This window comes from Peromyscus eremicus, chromosome 19 (genome assembly GCF_949786415.1).
Source record: "Peromyscus eremicus chromosome 19, PerEre_H2_v1, whole genome shotgun sequence".
In the NCBI taxonomy this organism is placed as follows: domain Eukaryota; kingdom Metazoa; phylum Chordata; class Mammalia; order Rodentia; family Cricetidae; genus Peromyscus; species Peromyscus eremicus.
Window position 1 is genome coordinate 3,134,748 of NC_081435.1, and position 11,064 is coordinate 3,145,811.

The 11,064-nt window shown below is 47.5% G+C and overlaps 2 protein-coding genes across 2 annotated transcripts in view; both read left to right on the top strand.

Annotated features, from left to right (window-relative positions):
- LOC131896105 (laminin subunit alpha-3-like) overlaps nucleotides 1–9,132 on the top strand; it is a 161,313-nt gene extending 152,181 nt beyond the window's left edge. Inside the window, exons 30-34 of the mRNA XM_059246694.1 lie at nucleotides 495–656; nucleotides 3,386–3,484; nucleotides 5,553–5,636; nucleotides 8,514–8,744; nucleotides 9,118–9,132. Coding sequence (XP_059102677.1) covers nucleotides 495–656; nucleotides 3,386–3,484; nucleotides 5,553–5,636; nucleotides 8,514–8,744; nucleotides 9,118–9,132 — 591 coding nt within the window. The remainder of the gene's footprint in view (nucleotides 1–494; nucleotides 657–3,385; nucleotides 3,485–5,552; nucleotides 5,637–8,513; nucleotides 8,745–9,117) is intronic.
- A 608-nt stretch (nucleotides 9,133–9,740) lies between these two features.
- Lama3 (laminin subunit alpha 3) overlaps nucleotides 9,741–11,064 on the top strand; it is an 83,101-nt gene continuing 81,777 nt past the window's right edge. The window contains exon 1 of the mRNA XM_059246069.1: nucleotides 9,741–9,980. Coding sequence (XP_059102052.1) covers nucleotides 9,780–9,980 — 201 coding nt within the window. The 5' untranslated portion in view covers nucleotides 9,741–9,779. The remainder of the gene's footprint in view (nucleotides 9,981–11,064) is intronic.

The following is an 11,064-nucleotide window of genomic DNA, read 5'->3' on the forward strand; positions in this document are numbered from 1 at the left end:
GCTTCTAAGCCACCCGGTGTGGGTGCTAGGAGCCAAACCTGGGTCCTCTGGAAGAATAGTAATGCTCTTAACCCCTGAGCCATCTCTCCAGCCTTGGATTTCACCTTTTAAAGATGTCCACAGCCCAGTCATTATTCATACACTTACTTTTTGATTATTTGAACATCCAATAAATAACTACTTCATGTTAAGAACCACGGTATGTGCTAACATACAAAGACAAAGCCCACATACATGTGGTCACATGTCCTCTGGGTCAGAAGGGAGCAGAGTTAGGTGACAGCTCTGTCATGCCCAGGGAGGGCAGACCCAAGGTGAGATGAATGGAGCTGGGGTATGACTCAGTGGTAAACTCCGCACTAGATGAGTTTAATATTTAGCATTAAAAAGAAAGATACATAAAGGTAAGTTTTGACGCTTGGTGGTCATCGTGTGAGTCTTTCGGTGTTGCGGACGTTGCCACCACTCTAAAAGCCACAACTGCTGTGCTCTAGTTTGTAGACATGATGGGCTGGCGTCTGGAGACAGAGGATGGAGTTGCTATCCCTGTGTCCTTCAACCCGGGCAGCAACAGTGTGGTTGCAGATCTGCAGGAGCTGCCGTCATCAGTCCGCAGTGCGTCCTGGGTGTCACCTCCATCCTATCTAGGTGACAAGGTAACGATGTTCTGATGCTCTTCTGAGCCCTCCCTCTGTGGTCTCAGCTATCACTGCATAATTATCATTTCCTAGAGGCCTGGAGGAAGCACCTGGAAGTTCAGGTAATTAATGTTTAGCAAGTTAGGCAATAATGAAGATGTCCTGCCTCCTGTCACACGGAGGGACTGCAAAAGCACCTCACGTGTGTGTGTCCCACTTATGTGAGTTCCCAGAAAAGGAAGCCCTGCATGGTGTTTTTCTTGATTTGTGCTTCCTGCCAAGGAATTCTCCTCTAGGGAAATATAAAACCATTTAAATAATAGCTGTTGCAAATGGCCAGGTGCTTTTAAACACTCTGCTGAGAATTCTTTGTTTTAAAGCAGAAAGGCTCCTTGTCAGGAGAATAAAAGCTGAAAAGTGACTCACAGTTTTATTAAAAGAAGCACAGGACCCATGGCAGTTAGACTCTCACAAGCAGGATCAAGTGTATTTAATGGCATGCTCCCCCAGGATCTTATAAGTGAGCCACATACATGATCACGGCAGAGCCTGGCCACGGTATGAGTACAGTCCGGGTCCTGTGTAGAAAGACTATCTATCAGGTAGCATAGGCTTCAAGTTAGTCACAATGGAAGATGTTAGAAAGAGCGGATTTCACAGGGCCACCCCCGCTCATGAGATGTCACAATTTTATATTGCGCATGGCTTAAATAAATATCAGAGTGTTTATGGAGGTTCAATTATGTAGGCAAAATTGATGAAATTACCAGTCTTTGAGGAATTAACTCAATGTCTGTGAGTTAACTCAGTGGTTGTTAACTCATTGTTGGCTCCAGATCTCTAATTCTGGATGAAGAATTATGAACTTTGACATTTTCATGTGCAAAAAACTACTTCTTCCACATGACCCCCTCCTCCATCACCCACTAACCCTCCTCTCCTCTCCATGGTTAGTCTATGTGTCAGTCATCTGTGACCCCCTCCTCCATCACCCACTAACCCTCCTCTCCTCTCCATGGTTAGCCCATGTGTCGGTCATCTGTGACCCATTCCTCCATCACCCACTAACCCTTCTCTCCATGGTTAGCCCATGTGTTGGTCATCTGTTACTATGCAGCAGCTTAAGGTGACAAGTAATTGTGCATTGTCTGTGGACTGGGGATCCAGGAGTCATTGGTGCAGAGTTTCCTCTAGGGTTGTGGTCAAGATGTTAGCCAGGGCTAGTCACTTCAGAACTAGAAGATCCGCTTGCTGAGGCCACTGCCATGGTTGCTAGCAGGCTTCTGTCCCTTCTCCATCTGGCGGAGGCTTCAGAGCCTCATCCCATGAGACCTTCCTGGACTACCCGAGGAGCATCGTGACAAGGTGGCAGGTATCAGCAAAGTAGCTGGAAAGACGAATGTGATAGTGAGAATTAATGAAAGAACTCTAGACAGAAGTGATAATCCTATAACTTCACTTTGGAAAAGGTGAAATCTCACGTCTGCTTTATTCTGCTCATGAACTTGTTAAAAATGAGTCACTGAGTTGAGCCCACACACAAGGAGAGGGCAATGGCACTTCCCTTCTGTGTCAGTTATTTTCTGTTACTGCAATCAAACACCATGACCAAGAGCAACATCCACAAGAGTTTATTTTGGTGGAGACATGGAAGCAGGTGGTTAGAGCAGGAAGCTGAGAGATCATACCTCCAACCACACAGAGAAAGCGGAGAGTGGGCTGTAAAGGGGCAAGGGTATGAACCCTCAAAGCCCACCCCCAGTGATACAATTTCTGCGGCAAAGCTACACTGTAGTGGGGAGCTGTTCTAGCTATGACCTTACACTACACCTCGTAAAAGTTCCACAGCCTCCCAAACAGCGCCACAGTAGAGAACCCAATGTCCAGATACCTGAGCCTGTGGGGACATTCCTAATTCCAGCCACTCTAGGAAGGATTACCAGAATTCATGCACGCATCTTAAAATAGCCTAGCCTATCAAAAACACAGTGCTTAAAGTCAATTAGATGAGCCTAGGTGTCTCTTGGAAATGCTCTGGGAAGCTTCATCAGGTTGCAGGTCCTAGGAGAAGCCTCTGTGCCCGGGGGGCCCAGAGACGCTCCCCGCTCTCCCTGGAACAGCACTTTGTTCTCAGCTGAGATGATGTCGCTGTTGACACCTCGTCACTCCCTCATTCCTAGATGATTTTAAGGTGGGAGGGACCAGGAGCACAGGTGAACTAGTCGACAGAAAGTTATGACCTTTCACTGCACATTGCCACCAAGGTCATACTGTGCTGGCCCAATCTGTGTCTCTGAGGGAGCCATTGATCATGGCTTCTCTCTCCAACAAATAGGGAACAGTCACCATCTGCTGTCAAGGAATTTTTTTTGAACATTTATTTTTAGGGGTTTATTTTGCAACTGATAATCCCATTTCTTCTATTTCAATAATAGATTTCTTAGAATTTCTTTGGATTAAGCAAACTTTTTATTTAGTCATCATGAGAGGGAGAAAAAAATCTTATTTGTTGCAATATGGTTGTTATTTTTTCTTTTTAATAAAAGTACATTCCCTCTTATAAAAAGCATGTCAGTGGTTTTCAGGAATCTAAAAATGACATAAAGTAGGAGACGAAGGCAGCGTTCTTAGTCCCACCTGCTAGAGCTCCTTTGCCGATGGGTCCATGTTCGTCTTTCCAGACATCCTGGTTAATGTCAGCCTGGTCATTTTCAGTGCTGTGGAGACGACTGTCCGTTCAATTTCAGGTTTCCTCGTATGGCGGCTACCTCACCTACCAAGCCAAGTCCTTCGGCTTACCTGGCGACATGGTTCTTCTGGAGAAGCAGCCAGATGTGCAGCTCACTGTAGGTATTAGGGTGTGGGCCGAGCAGCGGGCTCATAAGCAGTTCCTATAAGCGGGGCTGTGCAGAGTGTTGATTGATTAGTGATTTGAAGCCCCTGACACAGAAGGTATCACGCACCTCTGCCCGAGGGTGCCTGTTTCCCCTTCCAGTGCAGCTGGTTTCATCTTCGAACCCCTCATGTTTTATTATGGTTCAGTCTTTCAACTTAGTCTCAAAAATGATTTGGAGCTCGTTCTTTTTTTTTTTTTTTTTTTTTTGGTTTTTCGAGACAGGGTTTCTCTGTGTAGCTTTGCGCCTTTCCTGGAACTCACTTGGTAGCCCAGGCTGGCCTCGAACTCACAGAGATCCGCCTGGCTCTGCCTCCCAAGTGCTGGGATTAAAGGCGTGCGCCACCACCGCCTGGCTGATTTGGAGCTCATTCTTCACGGCACCCTGCAAGGTGGACAAAACCCCTGGAATATGGGTTAGGGAGCCCTAGCCTGACGCCAACTCTGTTCTTGCTTAATTTGGAAGGAGGCTGCTGGAGATGTAATCCAGGGCCTCACGCTTGCTGTGCAGGTACTCTGCCGCTGAGCTCCATCCCCACCTCCGTTTCTGCCTTAGATGCTATGGTGGGTGCTGGCAGCTCCAGCTTCCTGGAAGGTTTCTTTGCACCATGCAGTGTAAATGGGGACCAGCAAGCCTCACACGCATCCTCACAGCAAAGGACCCTGTGTACTTGGTAGATCTTTGTGTTCAAGCACTGCTGAGCCATATTTTGCTTTGACCAGTAAACAAATGTATTGAATTGTTCTGGTAAAAACTCAAAGGAACCTTAGCACAGCATAGTGAAAATTAAAAAACAAAGATTTTAGAGTTACATAAGGACACGTATTACTCGATGGAAGCACTGTCCCAGCAGGGCCGTGTTTCAGCTTCTGTTCTGCAGCGCATCTCACAGCTGAAGCTGCTGCTGTGTATAACGTCTGCTGCAGAGGACTTAATTGTACATGCTCTTGGAATGCACTGGAGGCAAAGATCAAAATCCCCCTTGATTTTACCTTCAGACATGGAAATCGTTTAGGCTCACAAAATTTTTTCTTTGTTGCTTTATTTAAACCACTGTAATTAAGAGCCTTTGGGGCATGTTTCTTAGATTAAGGTTTGGAGTGATCTGTGATCCTCAATAATGTTCTGCCCTCATGAATGGATTGCCTCCAGGTTTGGAACCGACACAGAACAGCTGGGCGGTGGTGTGTGACTTGGGGTGGAGCTGCTTGGCAGGACCTAGACATGCCCATGCAGTCCTGTGAAAGCCCCCAAGAGGCACTGAGTGGAATGGGGCAGAGGCTGAGAGGAGGTGGCCAGACCCCATAGGCAGGCCAGAGCCCTGGGCCCATGTCCTCATCCATGAACTCTTTCTCTTCTCTGAGCACAGCAGCTGCAAAGCCAGGCTTGGTTAGCCCTTCCTCCACCCCTGCCCTCCTCCACCCCTGCCCTTCTCCATCCCGCCCTCCTCCACTCTGCCCTCCTCCACCCCCCCACCCACCCCCACCCCCCGCCCTCCTCCACCCCTGCCCTCTCCGGCACGGTCCTATCAGCAGCCATGGAATGCGCTTCCCACATTTGCTACAAAGTGATTAAAATGAATACTTTTGTCCATTTTAAAAATACTTCATTTAATGTGTGTGAGTGTTTCGTCTGCACATCTGTCTGTGCACAGGAGAGAGCAGCAGGTCCCCTGGGACTGGATAATAGATGGTTGTGAATCTCCAAGGGGATGCTAGGAATCAAACTTAGGTCCTCTGGAAAGCAGCCAGTGCTCCAAACCACTGAGCTGTTTCTCTAGCTCTTATTCTTTCTTCATATTTTAAAATCACTTTTGGTCAAGGGAGTTTTCATATGTGGAAACGTACCATATGAGCTGCTATTCACCTGTGTCTGGGTCACTAACCCAGTCAGTTCTGAACTGTTTAGGGCCAGGTGTTTCATATAATGTAGACACACGTAGAAATCTGTTCTAACATCAGTATAAGCTTCAAAGCATCCCAACCCAGGCACTAATGCATTCCTGCTTCCCCTTAAACAGGGTCAGCACATGTCCATCATCCACCAGGAATCCAGTGACCCACGGCCAGACAGGCTGCATCATGGGAGAGTGCAAATGGTTGAGGTAAGACAAGTCCAGAGAGGTCTCTGACGGTCTTTTGATCTGTGTTTCGTTCTTTTAGTCAAGATTTTCACTTATTTAAGAATGTTTGAAGAATGCAGGTTGCATTTATACAGAGAGAGAGAGAGAGAGAGAGAGAGAAAACACACACACACACACACACACACACACACACACACACAGAGGATGGGGGTGGTATGGCTTAAAAAAACAAACAAAAAATAAAAAAACAAACAGGGACCAGTCAGGTAGCTACATGGGGAAAGAGCTTGATCCCAACCCTGACAACCTGAGTTTGATCCCTGGGACTTACATGGTAGAAGGAGGGAACTGATTTCCAAAATTTGTCCTCTGACCTACATACAAATATCATGACACCTGCACACACACACACACACACACACACACACACACACGTACACGCACACGCACACACACACACACACATACACACACGCACGCACGCACACACACGCACCGTGTGAAACCCCCACCCTACCACATAATCTAGAACATAATATACCATTGAGTGTTTGATGCTTACACATTTTTGCTTATATCCTCTTTTATAAATATCTCCCCTGTCCTATGTGTGTATGTGTGTATGTGTGTGTGTGTGTGTGCGCGCGTGCGCGCACATGCATGTGTGTGCAGGCCAGAGGACAACCTCAGCTATAGTTCCTTGGCTGCTGTTTCTCCTTTCTCTAAGACAAGCTTCCTCTTGGTGTGAAGCTTGCCGGGTAGGCTGGCCAGCAATCTGGGGGAACTCCCGTCTCTCTCTTACCCACGAATCACCTCTCATGCCCAGAGCGACCAGAGAGCTCACGTTCTTTAGTGTTAAGAGAGGGTTCCACGGTTCAGAGCACTGCTGCTTTTGCAGAGGGCCTGAGTTTTGTTCCCAGCACTAAGACTGGGTGGCTCACAGCCTCCTGAAACTCCTGCTGTAGGGATTCAGTGCCTCCTCTGCTCTCCATAAACACATCCATGCGTGTACATGTGCATGCAGACTGCCACATACACATAGGTAAATAATTAAACCAACGTACAAGAGGCACATCAGAGAGGCTGCCTTCTTTTCATCATAGAAGATGCAGTGATAATGGTTATCTACAAATCAGGAAGAGAGCCTCCCCAGGAGCCCATGCAGCCGGCACTCGGAGCTTCCAGGACCATGACAAACATCATGGTATAAGCCAGCTACTACCTGGCACTTTGTTATGACCAAAGCACAAAACTCCACTACATAATCTAGACTAGAGTACACCGCAGGGGTCTGATGCTTACATGCTTTTGTTTGTATCCTCTTTTGGAGGCAGATGCGAGCTTGGAGGAGGTCAAGTGTACCAATGTATGTAATGGAGATTTCAGAAAGAGAAGAGAAAATATTCGAGGCAGGAATCACTTACCAAACATGATGAGAGTCACTAATATCTCAGTGCCAAACCCCCAAGTCTGACTAGGATGGAAGGAAGAGGTCCGCACAAACATATTGTAATGTACATGCAGAAAGACAAAGAGAGAACAGCCAGAGCCCCGATCCATCACATGCAAGTGGCCTCAGTAACAGAACGCTGGTGGTCAAAGGTAGTGGATGAGCTATTCAAACACCGAAGGAGGGCTGGAAAGATGGCACAGCAGGTAGAGGCATCGGCCAGCACGCCTGAGGACCTAGGTTCGATACCAGGAATCCACGTGGTGGGAGGAGAGGACTGGCTCCTGCAGGCTGTCCCTCTGAGCTCTACATGTGTTCTGACATATGTGTGTGCACTCATACACATACACCACACAAAGTGGAAAAAATTACAAAGCAGAAGAAACGAACAATTAACGTGAACGATTAAGAAACAAAGAATTCATGTGCAAAAAATTTAGTGCACTGATCTGAGCTACGAGCAGAAAACTCATTACTAAATAACTTCTTGGTAAGAAGTACCCAGTCACAAAAACATACAGGATGTGAGTCCACTGATATGAGGTCCCTAACACAGTCCAGCTCTTAGAAAGTAGGCTGTGCGTTTCCATGGCTGGAGGGGTCTGCCTAGAGTTTCTGTTTCCAACCATGAGCAAGTTTTTGAGACTTGTGCAGTCTTATGCTCATAGCTCAGACCACTGCACTGCAGAATCCATAAATAAAATGGATACGATAGTACATTTCATGGCATGTGGTTTTTTTAACAATAAAATTACATACGTTAGCCGGGCAGTGGTGGTGGTGCATGCCTTTAATCCCAGCACTCAGGAGCCAGAGGTGGGTGGATCTCCGGGTCTGAGGCCAGCCTGGTCTACATAGTGAGTTCCAGAACAGACAGGGCTACACAGAGAAACCCTGTCTTGGAACAAAACAAGACAAAAATCACATACATCTATTACAAATAAAAAATGATAGAAAGAGTCGTGAAGTGTCTCCTCACACTGGGGATCTCAGCACTTGGGAAGCTGAAGGTAAAAGGATCCTGAGTGTCAGGCCAGCCGAGGCTTCTTAGCTAGACTCTGTCTCAAAAAGAAAAAAACAACAAAAATCCAACCAAGCACACAAACAAAGCAGCAAATTAGTAAAACAAATACTTGTGCAAGAAGAGATCGTGTTTGCTGTCCTAACGATGCACATTTAACTAACTTACGGAGTTAGGCTTTTTCTTCTGCATCCTCATCACAGACTTTATATTTTCCCAGATTAAAGGACATTTACAAAGGCATGGCGCTGGTCATGGAGATCCCTTCCCTGGGGTGGCCTGGCGTGCCTGTACCAGGAAGGACTTCCCCATCTTTCTTGGACTCCTTTTCCCTCATACATTCTGAATGTCTTCGCTTGGACCCATTCCAAGGCCTTTCTCTCTGGAAGTGACCTTGCCTAAGGAAACCTCTCCATTTACTGTGCAGGCAAACTTCAGACACGAGGGCAGCGGTGCCCCAGTGTCCCGGGAAGAGCTGATGACCGTGCTGTCCCAACTGGAAGGTCTGTACATCCGGGGCCTCCACTTCACTGAGACACAGCGGCTCACCCTGGGCGAGGTAGGGCTGGAGGAGGCCTCCGACACAGGAAGCGGACCCAGAGCTCATCTTGTGGAGATGTGTGCCTGTCCCCCTGACTACACAGGTGACTCATGTCAGGTAGGATTTTCCCAGCCGTGGTATTCCTCACTTCCTGGGGCCCTCGTCCGTGTCTGGCTTGTTCTGGCTGCTGTCCAGCAATGCCCCACAGTTGGGGCTTTCTCTACCCATCATCCAAGTGTGGCATCTTCCCGAGACTACCTTTAGGGATTCAAAATGTGACAAAGACATCACAGTGTCTTGCCTTCAACAGGAGACTGTGGGTGCTCCATAGATGTAGAAATCAGAGGTAGGAAGACTCGGTGTCTGTCGTTCCCTGTAAGCTGGCCAGAGCTGCCTCTCCTGTCACTCTGCAACCCTGGTGCAGTTAAATCCAGAGTATTCCCCGGATGCAAAAGGGAAACCCTCTCTCCCATTTTCCACCTCTTAGCAGGTCCGAGTTGTTTGAGCTTACTCTCACATGATTAAAATGTACTACAAAATGAAACCGTTTTCAACCCATACATCAATGTGTTCTTTTCCTAATGAGAATCGGTGTTGGCAAAATTAGTGGGAGATAGCAATGATGTTGTGTACCCTGTCCCCAAAAGTACATAAACTAGCAAACGTCTTCACTTTCCTGTGTTTTAAGCCAGAAACTCTCTCCCTTGTGATGGCAGCCTGGAGACTTTTTTCCTGTGAGTTGGCTCACAGGTTACCTCCACTCAGCTCAATGCCTTCCATCTCTTTTTCTAACTGACTTAAAATGTAAATTAGATAGCCCAAGGAAAAGAGGAGACGGTCGATTAGCACCCTCGTGGCCAGGGTGTGGGCTTTTGGGTTGACTCAGCCTGTGATTTACAGCAGCTCTAATCATCTGGGGCTGTCTGCAGGGCCAGGTGGGTAGAAGGTGACGTCTGCCCCACCTCTCAGGACTTACAAGGCTGTGCTTACCTGTGGAACTGTTCTGTGCTTTCTCTCCCCGGAGTAGGCTGAGTCATGTGTGAAGTGTAAAGGTGGGGCCCCCTGCTGCAGACAGCCTTCCTCCCCTGAGTCAGACAGGCCCGGGCACTGCGCAGGGAGGGCACGTATAAGAGGAAGAGTGCAGAGCTTTGCATGCAGCCTGGCGGGCACCCAGGGATCAGGATGCCCCCTGCAGTGAGGTGGTCAGCCTGGAGCACAGGATGGCTCTGGATCTTTGGGGCAGCCCTGGGCCAGTGCCTGGGGTATGGCTCAGAGCAGCAAAGGGTAGCATTTCTTCAGCGTCCAGGTCAAAATCATCTGCAAACAAGCTATACGGAGCTCAGACCTAGTCAGGTAATGCCCGTTTTAAATTTCCGTTTGGGGTGGGAAAATGTGTCCAGCTTGGTGACATTTTGAGTTAGGGTTATTACGGAGTAGATGGGTGGGCTGGGGGGAGGGCAGGCAGCCTCCCGGTTGCGGTGAGCGGCAGGGTTTATTGCAGAGCTGGGCAGATTGTTCTCCCGAGCTATTAACCACAAGCCCCATAAACATCAGCCCACCTTGGAAGGCCTAGACAGCTGAGAGCTTGGATGCTTGTGGAGTAGTGGTATACCATGAAACTCGGTGCCCTTTAGGGACTAGCTCAGCCTCGGACAAGAGGCTACTGCCTGTACGCTTGCCAGTTTCACTTGGAAGAAAATTTACCCACAAAGTAAAACATGAGGAACAATAAGAGCCAAGGCTAAGAAAACGATCAAAGTTTGTATAGTGCCTCATGGACATGCTGCGATTTGCCGGGCATGAAACATTCATGAATTTCGCTCACTCCTTACATGCCCTCGCTGCTACATGTGTACTTACAGAGAAATAGAGCCTGTGGTCTATGAGATTGACCCGGAAAGTGGACGGGGCATTTTATCATCTATAATATAAAATGTTACAGGAAATTTTATCCTTAAAAACACAGCTTTGTAAAGCTTCACCACTTCTAAGTCTCTTTATTGAAGTATAGGACACACTCATTTCCACCTGGAGATCTTCAGTAGAATTTGAATACTTCTGTGAAATTCGTTTGCTTGCTTTGTGGAGGCATGAAATGGTTACAATTGAGTCACTGACAAGTACTCCGAGTCACATGACCTGGAACTTGGGCAGAGCATTTTTCCTGCTTGTAATTAAAAGCACATCAAGGTGGATGATTTTGTTTTGATCATGATAGACTGTTCTTTCCCATAGCAGGTTTAATTAAGGCTTTTGTCCGAGCATGGTGCCTTCAACTCACGAGACCTATTCGTTCATTTGAATAACTTGTCCCTTACCAAATGTAATTATTTTGAGCAAATGACGTGATGTATGTAAGGCACCCGCCAGTTCATACAGCAGCTGGTTTGTTGTCGATGTGGTCACACAGTCCCTGGCTGGATTTCATTCAGGTGTG